The sequence below is a fragment of the Ptychodera flava genome, chromosome 21 (genome assembly GCF_041260155.1).
Source record: "Ptychodera flava strain L36383 chromosome 21, AS_Pfla_20210202, whole genome shotgun sequence".
Taxonomy (NCBI): domain Eukaryota; kingdom Metazoa; phylum Hemichordata; class Enteropneusta; family Ptychoderidae; genus Ptychodera; species Ptychodera flava.
This window is the reverse complement of record NC_091948.1, coordinates 8017439-8035034: the sequence shown is the minus strand read 5'-3', so window position 1 is coordinate 8035034 and position 17596 is coordinate 8017439. Positions and strand designations below refer to the sequence as shown.

The 17596-nt window shown below is 37.7% G+C and overlaps 2 protein-coding genes across 2 annotated transcripts in view; both read right to left on the bottom strand.

Annotated features, from left to right (window-relative positions):
* Positions 1-17581, bottom strand: part of LOC139121283 (structural maintenance of chromosomes protein 5-like) — a 48987-nt gene extending 31406 nt beyond the window's left edge. The window contains exons 1-15 of the mRNA XM_070686058.1: positions 17400-17581; positions 14531-14672; positions 13530-13748; positions 12601-12663; positions 8985-9197; positions 7835-7996; positions 7232-7364; positions 6177-6252; positions 5885-6002; positions 5229-5383; positions 4699-4812; positions 3959-4053; positions 3158-3290; positions 2176-2352; positions 1070-1239 (exon numbers count right to left, since the gene is read on the bottom strand). Of these exons, the coding sequence (XP_070542159.1) occupies positions 1070-1239; positions 2176-2352; positions 3158-3290; positions 3959-4053; positions 4699-4812; positions 5229-5383; positions 5885-6002; positions 6177-6200 (986 nt within the window). The 5' untranslated portion in view covers positions 6201-6252; positions 7232-7364; positions 7835-7996; ... (3 more) ...; positions 14531-14672; positions 17400-17581. The remainder of the gene's footprint in view (positions 1-1069; positions 1240-2175; positions 2353-3157; positions 3291-3958; positions 4054-4698; positions 4813-5228; positions 5384-5884; positions 6003-6176; positions 6253-7231; positions 7365-7834; positions 7997-8984; positions 9198-12600; positions 12664-13529; positions 13749-14530; positions 14673-17399) is intronic.
* On the bottom strand, positions 6489-17560 carry LOC139122185 (structural maintenance of chromosomes protein 5-like). The gene is made up of 8 exons (XM_070687605.1): positions 17400-17560; positions 14531-14672; positions 13530-13748; positions 12601-12663; positions 9057-9197; positions 7835-7996; positions 7232-7364; positions 6489-6514 (listed from the first exon to the last, which is right to left on the bottom strand). The coding sequence occupies exons 1-8, from the start codon at positions 17558-17560 to the stop codon at positions 6489-6491; spliced, it is 1047 nt and encodes a 348-aa protein (XP_070543706.1).
* Positions 17582-17596: the final 15 nt, after the last annotated feature.

Here is a 17596-nt window from a genome sequence, read left to right as displayed (position 1 = left end):
ACTATGATAGAACATTATTAAATGTCATTAAGCATTTTTACTTCAGCCAATTCCTAATTTGCATATTTTATGAACTTTCCTAATTTGGGGTATGTATCTGAATTGACGAGACCAAAGTTGACGAAACTGGCTATGTACATTAAAGATACTATGATAGAACATTATTGAAAGTCATTAAGCATTTGAACTTTAGCCAATTCCTTATTTGCATATTTAATGAACTTTCATAATCAGGGATATTTATCTGTATTGACTTGACCAAAGTTGACGAAACTTGCTATGTACATTAAAGATACTATGATACGACATTATTGAAAGTCATTAAGCATTTTTACTTCATCCAGCTCTTAATTTGCATATTTAATGAATTTTTGAAATTAGGGATATATATTTGAATTTACATGACCAAAATTGATGAAACTTGCTATGTACATTAAAGATACTATTATGTAGGCTAACATTATTGAAAGGCATTAAGCATTTTTGCTTCAGCCAATTCCTAATTTGTGTATTTAATGAACTTTCCTAATTAGGGATATATACTTGGATTTATTTGATCAAAGTTGGCATAACATGCTATGTATATTGATGATTATACCAGGTTATACCAATATTGAAAGTCATTTCGCAGTTAAGTTTTCATGTCAGCTAATTTTTAGTTTGCATATCTAATGAGCTTTCAAAGTTTGGAATATATAGTTTGAAGGACTTGACCAAAGGCAATTACACTTGCTATATAAAGTGGTGATACAATGACAGCAGTCAAAGAAATTAATTATTTCTATTTCAGCTAATTGCGTATTTGAATACTTAATGACCTATAGAGTTTAATCATTATGTTGATCATAATACTTTCAATGAAGTTGCAAACATGTGGCAAAGGTTCAAATTTACACATAACTGCAATATATAATGAGACACGTGAGCATTTACAGTTCATATCTGGTTATTTTTTCCGTATGGAAGGGAATAGTTTACTTCTTTCAAGGGCAAAGTGTCGGTAAAACTTTCAAAACTTTCATTTGAACAGTGTGAATTGCTGAAACTATGACGACATATTTTGCAGTACCTGTCATGCTTTGCTTTGATGTTCTGTACTACAGTTCTCCTTCGGTCTCTCTTCTTCTGCAGCTCTTTCTTCCTCTCTCTCCAGGCGTTGTCTTCTTCCGATAGGGTCTGTCTATCTCTCTTCAATCGCAGGAACTTCTCTTCTCCTTGACGCAGCCTGTTCTCTGCTTCCTGTTATCAGTCAGCATAGAACGCTTATTTTCTTGTTTTGACTATATGCGTCAATGTCAGTGATCACATTCATGAATGAATCCAATTTCAGGCCAAAGTTAGATTAAACACTTAACTCTGTGTACATAACTGCCCTGTGAACACATCCACTTTTCCAATATGAAATTACTGTGCACATCAAAACTGCATATTTTGGTCATAGATTTGTAAGTATTCTACCATCAGCTCCTGTCACAATATTAAGTATATCATATTTTTATCTTAAAACCTAGTTCCCCAAAATGACAGTTTGGTGAAGAAAAATGTTCAACAACAGTTACAGAGGCTCGAAACTTTCATTTGGGCAAAAATTTTGTTTTTGATATTAATTATGTCCCTTAATCTTTAAAAAAAAACATGTTTACATGCCAAAATTCATCTTGTCATGAAAGCATATTGACACGCCTGTTCACAGGTCTTGGTATACGTACATTGTTGCAATATCAGCACAGTAATTCATAATGCAACAATCATGAACAAATACTGATGCACTGAGCAATACCTCATCCTTCAACATGTAAAATGGGTCAGCACATGTTATGAACTGCTGAAAACACCACTGAATGTGTTAGCAGCTGTGAGTATATCCCACACACTTTTTCATCTTCCACTGTGCTATATGTAGCTTCAATAATGCCACCTAGAAACTATGGCGTTGTTAGGGAGTACAGTGGTGAACATTACCATGGTTTATCAACAGGTTCTCAAGATAAGTTTTTGCATAAACGCCATATTTTCATAGGGGAAGTCATATGTGTGTAGTGGTTTCTCCCGTCACGGATGAGAAATATTCTACTGGAAACTTGATGGCCAATATTTGTGAATAGCTGGTTAATTTCTCCAGTGTTTGGCTGAAAATCGACTCAATGACCAACAGTAACAAGAAAGCTGACCTACCTGTAGCTGTTGCTCCAATTCCCTGGTTTGATTTGGATCAATACTGACGTACAACAACTGTGCTGCACCGACCGCAGTGGATCTGCTGGACGTCGTCTTGTTGCCATATTTACTGCGTCGCACAACGTACTGATACTCTGGCGTGTAAAAAGTCCTCTGCCCAGATTCTGCTATGACCTAAAGGTTACATGCACACAAATCACAGTCACACTTTTGATCAGTTTGACTATCACGCAGTGTGTATATCACATGCTGAAACATTCAGTTGGGTATAGCTCCCCTGAGTTTTTTAAATCACCTATCAATTTGAATAATATTAAATTAATTCTCTTTCTACCGGGCTCCATAGACAAACCACAGAAATAACTACAACTTGGGAGAAAGAGGATTAATGGTGATGCAGATAGTACATCGTATGCCCTATCAAATGTATGTCAAATTATCTGGGCCATAGCACAGCTAATACTACACATGAGTTTCTCAACATTCATGTGTACCTAGGGGGCACTTCTCAACATTCACATGTACCTAGGGGGCATGCATAACTAGCTGTATTTCCATGATCATACATAAACTACCATAATGCTCACTGTTAGGCCATGGAGACTGGATAAGCATAGTGCACAATCATCGTTCTGATTAATCAACTTTAATTATTTTGCTCTTCAAAAATTTTCAGCAGTTTAATCTTCCTACAAACTATTTCAGCAGTTATTGTGGTTGTGAGAAGTTCAAAGCAAAAGTTGGTTGTGGGATCTTCCGATTTCAAAGGTTTGATTGAGAGAAAGGGAGGGAGTGTGGGGTCAAATGGGTTGCGTTTCCTTTATCATGTCCCCACTTCAATTATCCGTGATCTCTTCTGATGGAGTCGTACAGAGGGATGATCCCTTTTCATCAACTGACACTTTGTAAAAAGAAAGATAGCAACAGGTTGGAGGAGTAATTAATCTGTTGAGGCCACTATTATATATGTAATACATACTCTGGAAACATGTTTCTGTGTTTTGTCATTTCCAAGGGGTACATCATGAACTCTGTACTGCTTGCATAGGTAGGCCATAACTGCATCTGGAGCTTCAAACAGGTCCCTAAGGTAGCACTCAAAGCCCCATCTCCTGTTGGAGACAAATAGGATTTATTTCGATACAATTTTTTAATATGAAAGTAGTGATTCTAATAATTGACATCTGTGATGTGCACAGCTACAATTGCTGTATGTACATGCAGCCACATCTCAACATCTCATTCAATCACTTCTTCATTTAGTGCAAGCATGATCGGTGAGAACAGTAAGAATTTTTCTCTACATCGCTGATATCAATTACAAAACATGGTTACCAGCACTTTTTCAAACCATTATCAATAACATCTGATTATTTCCATGTTGATAAAATGCTGTTTCACTGTATACAGTTCTGCTGTCAAGTCTTTTCTGAAGTTGCAATGCAATTTTCACCCTTTCAGTATAATAACTTTTCCCACTAATATTTTAGTGCAATATTTTAGGAATTTTTCTGTACATTTTTTTACAATGTGACCAAATGGGCATTGCATTTCATTGGCTTCAGTTTTTCATCAAAATTTTGGCAGAAATCTGAAAAAAATATTGACTTGGGTATTGTGTTATAAAGGCGACAAAAATTGACTGAGGCGCTAAATGTGCTAAGGACATTGCAATCTCATGCTTTGCCTGTCAAGCTTATGTTATACTTCTGCATCAAAAGTACAATTTTTGAAATTTCTGCGGTAATAATTATATTTTGAGATTCATCTCCACACATACCTGAGCTCTTCTATTGGTCTCTGTGGCTGGTATTCAGACGGAGCTTGTCTTGGACTCTTGACGGCATTCACTCTCAAGTTTTGTTTGTCACGAACCTACAAACATCAAAATTCAATGAAGAAAGTAGAACATTAGCAGACTCATGATGGACCACTACAAAGCTGATAAGCAATGCTACACTGAAATCTAAAACCTTCAAGAAATTGACATCCATGGCCAACTATTGGATCAGAAACGCAGTTTCACACGCAAGTAAGGTTTACTGAAGCCTGCGTAGGTACCAGTGCAGTTCAGTTAATGCTGAAAAACTGTGACATTTTGGTATTGCTTTTGGATCTAAAGACATTCCAGAATACTAAAACCAACCATGATCTCACATGTCAAGTGCGCCCTCTAACAGATGACATTTCTGAACTCCTTGTTTTTAAACGAATTTCTAAAAATTCCTTTGTACCAGCTCTATACCAGTATGCATAAACAGGAAACTTTCTCAGTGGGTCTCAATTGAGCTGAAATGGGGACATTGCTTTTGTAAATATTGTATTGTGGGTGATGTTAGTAAGTTTACAATTGCTTTCTTTATCAGATCTTCCTTTGAAGTACTTTTGTTGACCATGCTTTAGGTATAACGTCAATCAACAGTAACCACCAATGACCAATCTTCAAGAGATACAAAACTGACAAATTTATGTTCAAGGATATTGACTCTGTACCTTTGAAGCCTAAAGATGTTTGCTTACCTCTGCTAGGAACTTCTCCATGTCCTCTGCGTCTTCACAGACAAATGCCCGAAGATCATTCCCAGATATGTGCATTTCAATGTACTTTGCATGTTGTCTGTTCAGCATATCGATCTAGGAACATCAGCAAAAATGTTGGCAAAATATTAATTTCTGTACACCAACATGAATATACATTTTGTCTATCATGTATTTGTTTTACAAACATCTCGTGCTCAAGGAAACAGGTGAGGTTAAAACTGCTTAGGGGAATTATTGGAAAAAATTGCTGAACGGAGGTACCGTCCCTTTGTTTACATATCAGGCATATTCAGAACAAAATACTTGAAGGAAATCAAACTTTCTTTAGATGTTGATTTTTCTATTAAGCTCTCTAGAGGTCAGATACAGTAATACAGTAACTCAAAACAAACATAGTGGTAGATTAGCTTGATTAAGTCACCTGTACATGCTCAGCGTCCCCTTATACAGAATTGCATTCATTGCAATGAAACAAAAATCTTTGCTATTTCTTGTAGAAAACTACTTACCACAAGTGCCATTGGCTCATGAATAGTTGCTTTAAACATATGCTTGTTTGCTCGAAGCCACTCCACTGCATTGTATGTATCTTTGTTTCTCTGCTTCAGAGCGCGAAGTCTTTGATCTTTAAGGTCACTCAGTTTCTTCAACTCATCCCTATGAGCTGTGGAACAAACGTCACATTGTCAAGTGCTGGCAGAGTGGACATTAACATTCTGGCTGGCAATTAACTGGCATTCTTTGCTTATATAAGTGTAAACACAAGGTTAAACACAGCAAAAATGCAATGTGTGCGGTGAGGCAAAATGGCGAATAGCAAGAAGACATTTTAAAGTGGCTGGCTGTCCCCTTATCTGGTTGCTTAGGTCACAGGACTGTGCTTTGGTATACTAATAGAGTCCCTGGCTAAATGAATGAGGAATCCAGTTCACATTTCCTCGCTTACCAGGTTTTACAATAATACTAGCACACTTCCTAAACCCTTTAACACTTTTCTGAATCCAATTGCCTAACACATGGTTGGACCATGTCTGCTTGTGAACAGGTATAGTTGTGAATAGCATTGCCTACTCCCGTATTCTCCATATTTGTAATCTAGAGCTATTGCAACTGAACTGTGCTTCAAAACAGGTATAGGTTACTGTCTGAAGGATACCATACTTACATTTGATGGCTTTTTTGAAATCAGATCGGTCTTTCGCCAACATTTCTATTTCTGTGTCAATTAACTGAATCTTGTTGTAGATGTCCTTGCAGTTCCTGGCGATTTCATCTAATTCCGGCTACAAGGGAACATAATTGTGTCATCAGTGTACCAAATTCAACAATCTTACAATATCTTTATGAAGAAATGTTCACCATTTAAAGAAACATGACGGCACGACAATTTCCAAATCTTAGTTCAAGTCTCCATGATCTGCCTTTGGTGTATGATTACACTGACGGACATTACAAACCTTCACATTGTCCTCTTCGCCCATTTCTTCAAGTTCTCTCTGCCACCCTTCAAGCTGTTTCTTCCAATCATTGACTCTGCAGCAAAAGAAAACACGATACCAATTATAAAGTTTTGCAACAGGACCAGAATACTCCATTCACAGAAATACACTTGATGGAAAAAAAATTTAACCTGCTCACAGCATTTCTTATAAACAGATCTACACTAACCATGATAGCTATAGGTTCAGGCTCAGCCAGGACAAACTCCCTGGGATTTTAACAACAGAAGCCTTGTGTAAGAAGCTGGCTTATTAGTGAAATAATCGCAATCATACCAATCCATAATCCAATAACACTAGGTCAAAATTTGTAAGACAATAGTTGTAAACATAGACACAAAACAGCACAGAACAGACAGTAAATAGACGGTACAAACAAAGTCAAATCCATGAAAGAAAGATATATGGACCTCTGGCCAAAAGATCAAGAAGTGATGTCAGGTGTTTCGAAAATAGTAAGCGCATCCTGCCCCACATGTGGCACCCGCCATATATCAATCTGTAAGTCAGATAGGTAGTGGTCACTAACTAAGGCCCAATGTCACCGATGCCATCAGTGATCATTTGTCGAAGAGAGATATTGTATTTATCTACCAGCTTGCGATACCTGCCAAAAAAGCGTTTGAATGTAGAGACAAGTCTTGCTCTGGTGTAACCTTGATTTAACAGTTTGAGTTACAGTAGAATTCAAAGGAAAATGGCATAACCTACACAGTGTTTTTGCTAAGGGCGGTAAGTAGGTAAATGTTACCGGGGTTCCCCAGTCATTTTACCTGGGTCCCCTTGGTATATCAATGCAACCCGGTTAGGGGACAGAAGAAATGTTACCTGGGTTCCCAAACCATTTACCAGGTTCCCAAACCTTAGCAAAAACACTGCTACATCATGATCATCAGAAAGGAGACTACCCAATACAACTTTCTGTATATACCGCGGATCCATAAGAATGCATCCCTACCATAGAGGGCGCATATCACAATCTAGGCCAGATATAGAAATGGCAGTTGACCTACTTTTTCTTCCTTTTTTCTTCTTCCTCTTCTTCTCTTTAAGTTCATCTTGTACTTGAATCATATCGTCCACTAGTTTCTCTATACTTCCATTTTTTGCTTTGGCACTGTTTGCTAGGGATCTGATTTCATTGGACTGTAATTGTAAAAAGAAGGAAGACAGTCACAAAATTTGATCTACACGCCTCAACAACGCTGTCATGTAAATTGACATCATGAGCAGTGAAAAATTTCAACTGGTATTTTACAAACAAACAAACAAACTGAAGTCATACTGACGTCACTTGAAAAGCTTCCCTTCACAAGCAAAAAGCTGGTCAGACATTCATTTTGGCAACCAAGTACCACCAAGAATAAAGTAGAATTACAGAATTATAAATTTCTAGCTTCCATTTGACTGAAACTCACTACAAAGTGTAACATTTTGCTCAGCACCTCATCAAACCTGAACTCAACATTTACCAGACATGATGGTATTTTAGTATATACTCTTAAAATACAGGGCAGAGAAGGAAGTGTCTTTTCCACATTGATATCGACTTACACTGGGCTGTCATTCAGAAGCATTCACTATGCAATAATTTCAGATGCATCTGTAATCTTTACCTTTTCCTTAAGTTCTGTGTCTAGTTCAGTAATTCTTGTCATTAAAGCTGTAATTCTGGACTGAAGAGGGGCATTCTCGGCCTTGACTCTGTCAAAGTTGGCACGGACCTCTTTCACCTGCTCTTTCAAACTGTTAAACCTCTCAAGCGCATTTATGTATTCCTGTCGAACAAAAGTTGCACCAATGAAACACTAGGATATTTAAATAAGTGACAAGCATCTCTGACTGAAAAAATTAAAAAAAACATTCTGTCATTCATGACGTAACTGAGATAGAACATATTTTGTGGGAATTCAATTTTGAACATTAAAGGCTTTGTAGACTTACTCTTTCACTAATTAGTGAAAATTTATACAGGAATATTATATTTATGGTAACAGCGCAACTGTTGATTTTGAGAGTAATCATTATCATCATCATCATCATCATCATCATCAAGGAACAGTATCAAGTTTTTAATCACGCACGTGCAGTGCATCTGTATGTCACATGTGCATAGTCTGTATCCAGACACCTAGTCAACAACTTGACATCTGCCCTGCAAAGCCAGTAGTAGCATGCAGGTACACTTGGTAGTGGGATGAAATATTTACTACTCCTACATCTCAGCTTTGGCACACGAAGACTTAACCCTTTCACCACCATGGTTTTACCCAAACCCATTGTTATCAATGGTGATCTTGGACCTGTTTACAGGGAACTGGGGGTGAACAGGTTGAGCATGGACTTGCACTGGAAAACTGGTTTGGAGGTCTCATTTCTAGTGCCCCTTCTTAACCAACTTGCAATTTGTCATGTGAACTCAAATGAAATTTTGAAATAGTACAAAGAGGATTTCCATCAAGCTTGCATTATGAACAAATGTTGCATGATTTGAGCGTCAAATAGTTATCTTTAAACTGCTGACAACATAACACAAAAGGCAGTACAATTGTCACATGGACATGAATAAAAGAATGAATATACATGTATGTGGAAACGAGTATAGGAATATTTGATATATTTAAAGAATAACTTCAGTGAAAAACTTCACATTACAATCATAGCTACACTTTGGAAATACTTAATGCTTGAATCTAACATTTAAAAGACATAATGTATGCAAACAAAGTTGTAAACGAAAAAGAAAAAAAAAATCAAGTAACGTACGATAAATGGCCTTTTTTGTTCTAGTATTTTGATTGTATCCAGGTGGCGCTCTCTCTCTTCAAAGCGACGAACATCAGATTCAAGCCTTGAATTCTTCTGTTTCAGCTTGTCAAGTAGTTCCTTGTCATCCCGATGGGCCTTGATCAGTGCTATTTCTTTCTTCCTGCTGTCTTTTAATTTTTGGTGATATTCATAGAGTTCTGGTTGGCCAACCTATGAAATAATTATCCAATAATTTTCAGGGGAGATATTGAGGAGGTGAATTCTTCGTGTTTACAGTTAAAGGTACTAAAAAGACAGAATATGTTATCAGGGCTACCCCTCAAATTTTACAAGCATTTCTTAAGGTCATCGACTGGACGTCCTGGTTTTTATATTCATCAGGGATAGGAGAAATTTTACCATAGTTAAAACATTATTTTCCCATCATTCACTTTCCCGGAGCTTATAAAATGTTCTTTTTTATGCATATCTTCAGAATGTAGGTGAATTTTCTTGGCACTATGTGCAGCCATGTTATGAATGATAATGAGGGGGATATTACTCATTACAAAAACACAATGAACTATGAAATCTGCTGAGGGGTGGAGGTGGGGGATGATGGGGTGGGGTAGACTTGATTCAAGTCTGTGATTTGTGAATGTTTGAGTGGAGTGAACGCAATGATTTGTATTCTGCTTTCATGTGAAACGCGCGTGTGAGTGGACGCGATGAGTAGGGTGAACGCAATGAGTGGAGTGAACGCTATACAGCGGAGTTTCACCCGGAATCACAGACTTGGCTTTCTTGCATGATCTGCGTTGCTATATATTATTCATGAGATGACGTTTTCTTTACTCATATATTATTCATAAGATGACATCACTAAATTTTACACATTGGGAGGAGTTACCAATTGACCAAAACGAGACGTGCATAAAACTCACATGGCGTTGTTGACAAAATGTCGAGTGCGATCACTTCCACAAAAGTCAGCACGACCTCTGTTGTATCACCGAAAACGCGTGAAAATATCTGTGTTGTTTGTGGGGCCCATGTTGCAAAATGCGAAAATCATCGCCAGTTATTCAAGGATGGAAAAAGACACCGTCCTTACAGTTGTAGCCTGTTCTCTTACGTGCCCAAAGCGATGGAAATCAAAACAATGTGTGGCGACTTCGTATGTCAGTGATTTCCGCTGCCGGTTGGTGCGCAGACGAACACATCTTTTCCCTCAATGTAACTCTCAACAAGCTTTCTTTGGTAATCTTGCATGATTAGCGATGGTCGACCGATCAGTTGTAAAACGCAGTTGATGTACAAACTTGATGCCATTATTTGCCCAGATATATTAAAAATACCGTCAATGACGCTGTACCTTCTCTAATGTGTGGCCAGGTCAGGTAATTGGTTGTTGGCACGGAGTTGTTGGTAAATAGTTGATGATGTAGGGGCATGAGGTGGGATATGGACCCAAAGAACCCAAAAGATGATTAAATACATCAATCAAAAAAATTCTAAGCTACAGTATAAACTGCCTAAAGATAGTTCAATGTGGAAAAAAGTTAAATAATTCAGAAATAAGAATTAAGAGTCCAAAATAGTAATGACGCACTTCCTTACTGACCTGAGTGCATGTGAAATACACAACCTGGCATCTGTAAATTAAATGTATACCAAGTGATCATTTAAGTCACTTTTAACTGTTTTTAATGGATTTTCCAAAGAGTCCTGTGGAAATGATGAAAAACGCTTATCTGGTCTTGTGTTTGTATAACCTCATGGCTGATAATTGTCATAGTATTGAAAAAAAATTGAAAGTGAAGAAATTACTGTTTTTAATAGGCATATTTTCCTTGAAATACATGACCGTGTAAAGAATATATGCTAAAAGTGTTTAAGAGTAAATTTCTTTTCAAAAAATAATTTAATCTGTGACCAAAGGATTTTCATTCTTTGAGTTTACAAATTCAAACATTGCAATTTGTTCAATCATCTTGTGCAGTGCAAAATTTATAAAATGACTGAAAAACAAAAAAAAATGGCAGAATTACAGTCTTTGTGATGTAAAATTATGGGTTGACATCACGATAACTGTTAATCTGTTTGAAGTACTAATATACTATAATTTAAAAAAGAAAAGTTCATGCAGAAATGGTAAAATATATTGTCAGCAATGTAGTGTTAATTTTGACTTTACATCAAAATATGCCTTTGCTGGACACCAAATATATAGGGCGAGATATTAAAATCAGCCATGTTCAGCAAAATCCACACAACAGCATTGATCTTTTTCTAATTTGATTTGATTTGCTTATGTTATCCTTGTATGACAGTCAGTACAATATGGAACTTGAACACAACACAGTTCTTATTCAGTTTGTCATTTTCTAAAAGTTTAAATGCTCCATTGTGTGGTCAAGCTTTCCACAAGCATCAAATGTGGTACTTCATATAGGAGGGTCTGCCTCTAGAGGGCGGGCATCACTAACAGTGTTTGTTGGTTAATTCCTCCACGTAAACTTCTGATTGTACTGTAAACATTGAACATGGCCGACGTCCGATTTTCCTGTCTAAAACTTTCACTCATTTTCGTTCATATGACTCTGAAACTCCAGGAAACGATTGGGAAGAAAGGGTTATCTTGAAATATTGAGGTACTCGCCGATATTTGCAAAATTAAATAAGAAAAAATGCTAGGAAAATGCCGACAGGCTTACACAATGACCGTTTTCAGATCGGAGGCATATGATCATCTCTGCAGATTATGCAACAGGCCCAGATCACGTGAGGCCATGAGGGGATATCCACGCAACTCAGTACCAAACACTAGCGCTCACAGAGTGAGCAAACACAAAGTGAGTACCCCTAACGTCAGCTCAGTAGTCTGTAATAGATTGTAGTCAACTAAGAAACCTTGGAGAAAGGCTTAACACTCTGGCTATGCCGCTAAGTCCCTTTTGATTTTTGTCATACCTCAAAATCATTCTCCCACACCTCAACCTGAGCCATGAACACCCCCACTAGTTTATGATATGACCCATCACAATGGCATGACGTCAACGGATCTTGACAGACGGAAGCATACTGGTTTTCAACTCTAATACCTTCTCTGTCTATAAATAGACACGAGAAGGTAAAAACGTACTCGATGTATAGCTTTGCACGGAGATGACAACAAACTTTTTAATGCATGCAGAGGTTTATTAGCATGCGTTCTTCTGATTGGCCAGAATAACGGCGGGGGCTGTTAATCATTTTGTATTTGCTCTACGTCACTGTGTACACAGTCCGTCTCACCGCCTGTACTCTGCAGACTCAAACGTGACGCATTCAATCGCTGGGAAAACCTGGCGTGAGCTGCCAAATTCCGGATAGGTTTGTACGAAATAGGAGAGACACAAGAGAAACTATTATAAATGATTTTATTTTTTTAAAATTCACCGACTTGAACCAAGTCTAGGGGTGGGGGTGCTTTGATCAAATGTTGTGATCCGAGTCCTATACTTACTGAACACAGAGTTGGTCTCCAGACTTGTCAGAATGAAGTTCAATCACTTTCTGCGATTTACCAAGCTAAAATTTTGTAAGTCTCCCACTGATCCTTCACCAAGTAGCATACTGCAAAATTACTCACCGATTTCTCAGTGTTTTCTAGTAGGTCTTCTTTGGACATCTTGGCAAATTCTGCTACCTTGTCCTGTGTAAAGCAACATAGCAATGATAGTGGTTTACAGGTGTTGGGATTTTCAAAGTAATATCTGCAGATAACATAACAGGCCTAATGAATGTTGAGTCAAGTGCTTGTGCATACGTACAGGTGTACCAGAGACAGCAAATGCATCAAGCCTTTGATGATTCTGGGACCAATATTGTGTATTGTAATACTTTTATCCTACATTCCCCATTTCATCCATTTTTGAATGTAGTTCAAATCACATCTACATTGTCAATTGGACTGGTTGTTATAATACACATTCTGCTGTAACTCTTTACTATAAATGGAATTTCTTTTCAGATAATGCTGATAATATTCAATTCTAGCTGCATTCATTGTAGTCTGCAGTGTCTGGTCTGTTTAACCAGCCTGGGACACTATCTGTTCAATGATCTCCTAATTCCATTATGCAACCTGCCAAACATTCCATCACACAATCTACCAGTGACATAGTTTTCCCGCCAAAATTGCCTTTATTAGCTGAGCACTCCCAGAGATAGAGACCGATACATTTGAAAAGATAAAGTTATTGCGTGCCAGTGTAAATTACAATACATGTATTTCCTGTCTTTTCCTCTAATGTTTTATTCGCACTTGTCTACTCTCTGTACCAGTAATAAATTGGTTATATCAGTCATATGGTCACAGATAACATACCTACAGTACCTATAAACAATTTCTCAAGAACCTGAAAATATTCCTGAAACTGCACAAATTCAAATGATTGCTGTCTGAGCTGACAGCTTCATTTCCAGACTGTGGACACTTGACTTGCTCATTGCTGCATGTGGTAACTCAAACTCCAAGATTACTGTACCATGTCAGTGCATCCAATTTTCAACACTCACCTGGGGTAGAAACTGACAGAGATTCGCAAGCTGTATGTCATGGTTTTTCACAGTTTCTTCAACTTCTCTGAGTGTTGTGACTCTGCCATTGACACGCCATGTTGAAGTGTTACCCTGTCTTGTAATCTCTCTCCTTATCACAGTATTGCCTTCAGCGGGATTGCATAGCTCCACTTCTAACACAGCACTGTTGTGGCCGTATTTCACATACTCACCGACCTTTAAAGAGGAAAAACAAGTTATTTTTTAATTTCATTATTTTTGACTACTTGTTACTTTCATTACAATTAAGCAAAAAACAATGATTGTAGAAAAGTCAATATTTTCTATCTACTAGTTTATAAAGTTTCTTCCAAACTCTCTTATACCCACTGTTATATTTTTTTCACATTTACAAACTTTCATCATTTGACTGCTGGTCATAATTTTCAAATTTATGTATATTAACTGTATGTAGTCTCTAAAAATTTATAATCTGTGTACATGTAACACTGAAATGACCTGCACCCTAGCCTAACTCAGAATTTTGATCCCAAGTACTGTCATCATGTTATTACACCAGTGATCTGGACTCTAGTCTTTCCTTTTTTGGCAGTTCTGCAAATCTAAACTTGGGATTTCCTGAGACCTACAGTTAACTGGCTAGATACAAGACTAGCCACTATGATTGCTATATCTCACTGGCTACCATGACTTTCATCTCTCACTGTCTCAGTACAGTAAATCCTTCTGAAAATTCTAAGAGGGCTCAATTACAGCGTTAGGATCAGAGTAATGAACATAATCCATTTTGTCTCAGTTGCACTTCCTCCTATCAATATCGCAAAACAAATATTTCAGTTTTCTCCTCATGCTTTACAGATGTAATCCTCACTTTGTTCAATCAACTGTTTTCACAGCTGCAGTTGGAAATTTTTTTCATTGAGTAAAAGATTTTGAGGTCTCTGGAAGAGCAAGCTGACTGTTATCGTGTCACCAAATGAATTTAACTTTACTCTCACCTCTTTGGACCTGCCAAGAAGAGATGTCTTCCCGGCTAGCACGAGACATATTGCACAGACTATAGTAGATTTCCCAGTGCCATTGGGACCTATCAACACATTTAGATGGGGTCCCGGTTGAAACTGACAATTATCATAAATCCTGAAACAAAAACAAATAATGTCAATAATGTCACCTGATGTTGATCCAGCAACTTGTCATATACTTGAGTTTAATAGGGATTGTCAGAAATAGCTATAGCGAATCATAATTTTATAATCCCTTATCATCGTTTGGACAAACCTGAATATGTAAGAAACTCAAACAAAGCTGCTGCTACCACACCAAAGAACAATATTTAAATGGTCAAAATACCCAGTGTTTAAAGATAGACTCTATTAGTATACATGTACCGCTCAGTTCTGTCTTTAGAAAGCATATATTTTGACACATCTTTGATAGTCGAAGTCTCTGAAAAGACTGTTTGAGTCTCTCCTGCTTAACATGTTGCTCACATGATGGTGGCTTTGATTGTAAAATAAGATTTTGCATTCTGAGGACAAAGATTTTTTGGTCGGGTGCATCGGCAATGTTCCTGAGGTAACGCTGGTTCTGAACTTTGTGTGGCCTGGAAATCTAGACCTCCATGGAATACTTTCAACATGTGTCTTCTTTGGAGGAACTGTATCTGCCAACATACTGAGGTTGATGATGTCAAAGAAGTCAACTTTCAATTTTGGTTATACTCGATGGGCAAGTTTTAAGAAAAGCTAAATTGCTTGTTTTTCTATAACAAAAAACTGAAAACAATGTCAAAGTCACTGCTGTTGAACCTGAAAGCCTTACTTTTTTAATTTCATCTACTCCAATTTCGAGTATAAACTTTCACTTTCACTTTGATTTACACTGGAACCTTTGCAATTTCCTTTGGACAGTAAACTACTTTCATCTTGATATGCAAATATCTTTTATGTATCAATCCATTGATTCTGTTGATTCCAAATGACATTTACAATAATAAGGCGCCAGTCAACAATCTTTTCACAAAGGCTGTTCAACTGTACTTCCCCATGCCTACTTTTTTCTGTGTCGACTCCAACCTCTATTTGGTCCCTCAATACTAAACTTATTTTTAATGCGAAATCTAATCCATGTAGTCAGGAGTGTTTCAACTTTTCTATCATGAACCAGACTGTACAGCTACTCATCATTGAAAGACTGGCCCGGACATTTTGTAGTTATTTTAAGATGATTCTCCCCTCACCCTCCTTGTCTGAAGATTGATGAAGGTGTCCAAATGCCCACAGAGTGTTTCACACTACTACTAGTACCTGTCAAAAATGTCTGGTTCATCCAATTAATCATTAGTTCAATGCTTAGGGTCAAAAGGTTGTCAGAGAAAAATGACTTTCCCTAAATTTGTTTTTCAAGTTGATACTCAAGTCTTGACAGAAAGGGCCATCAAGGAGCATTCCGTATCTTATTTGGGGTTTCAATTACACCCCATCGGAATCATCAAAATGCTTAGAGGCCTAAAATAGGGAGGTCAGCTTTGGAAATACTGGTTGGCAAAAAAGTATAAGAATTCACACGGTCAAATGATCGGGTGCAACTGCAAGGTATCTTAGTAGTAGTGCTCAGGATACCTTGCAGAAAGTATTCTGTAGACTTAATAAAATGTCCAAACTAAATCTGGCATGGTACTCGATAGCATATCTTTTGAACATCTTTGAAACCAGTTACATCGTACCATACAGAACAGTGATTATTCTGTCTATCAAATACCCACATATCAAATACTGGGTGCTAGTACTAATACCCACAGGTGTGGGTATTAGTACTAGCACCCAGTACTTCTGCATTAATGTCTTGGCTACACTGTCATGTCTAATTTAAATGAGTATAATGTTTACAAAAAATCATTTTCAGCATGGTGATGCTATAGTCTTGGTAAAATACTGGAAAGTCTTCCTAGGGCAATGCCAAATGCTGTCAATTTCCATAGCAATGGAGGAAGGGCATTTGATACTGTCATAGAATGAAATGTAGTTGATGTACTGAAGTTGTAGTTGTGAACCTGTTTCTCAATTTTGATATCACAGAGTCCTCTGTAGGATTTCTAACTATTCCAAATTCCCTGCTGATGCATAGTTTCCATTTCCCCACAAACAGCGAGTGGTACCAGGGACCTCCATGGTGATATTTAGGAAACTGCCAGTCAAAGACAAGAATCCTCTTTTGTGGAATACTTGAAAACAAATGCCGAAACCAACAAGATATTTGAGACCACACTATCACAGTCCCTTCTGTTGTAGAGTGACTGTGATAAGATGTGTGCTGCAAGTGCAATGCTTCACATTGTGTTGCGTAATACTAATAGTACTATGTACATCCCCTATAATTTTCAATGCATGAAATCATAAAGTGAAGAAATTAAACAAACAGGTGGAGTGCGATAGGTGTAAACAATCTTTGTTTGTAAAGTTTTAACAAGGGAAAGTTGACTGCTTTGACTGCTTTAACGTTCAGTAGATTGAACGGCAATTTTCCAACTGACGTCCCGCGGCGCGGCGGGCAAAACTGTTATGCCACTGGAGGCGGAGCTAGCTACAATCTAATCTATAAGAAGACTTCACTGGGATGCGCAGATTGTCACAAGCCGTCCAGGCGTCGAAGTTTCATTCATAGACCTGGGAATTTTATGACAAATGAAATCACTATTTGTGGTTGATTTCGGCAAATTGGGTGAAACTTTGTGCATATCAACTGGCATTTAAAAACGTCGCTTTGTTACGTCACGCACCATTGCCGACGACGGTGACTGACAATGACATCGACAATAACAACTGCACAGTATTGGTATTTGAGCTGCGGACATTGTGAACTTACATGAAATTTTCCATCTTTAGACGAACAATTGATCCTTTGACGTGGCCAAGGGCTTGTGAACGATTGAACGGCTCCCCTCTGCTCACTTGATTTCTAACTCTTTTCTCATTCTGTCGAACCGCTCCCGGCTCCAGCTTTCGTATTTTCGCTGATGCCGCCATCTTGCTTGAAAATCGCGGGATGAGCAACTACTTCAT

Excerpts from the sequence above, each read along its gene's own strand:
- LOC139122185 (XM_070687605.1), bottom strand. The coding sequence starts at position 17,560 with ATGGCGGCATCAGCGAAAATACGAAAGCTGGAGCCGGGAGCGGTTCGA. Across the intron at positions 13,749-14,530 it reads TTCTTGGCAGGTCCAAAGAG|GTCGGTGAGTATGTGAAATA; the intron begins GTGAGAGTAAAG and ends TCCTCTTTAAAG. Across the intron at positions 7,365-7,834 it reads ACACAGAACTTAAGGAAAAG|TCCAATGAAATCAGATCCCT; the intron begins GTAAAGATTACA and ends TTACAATTACAG.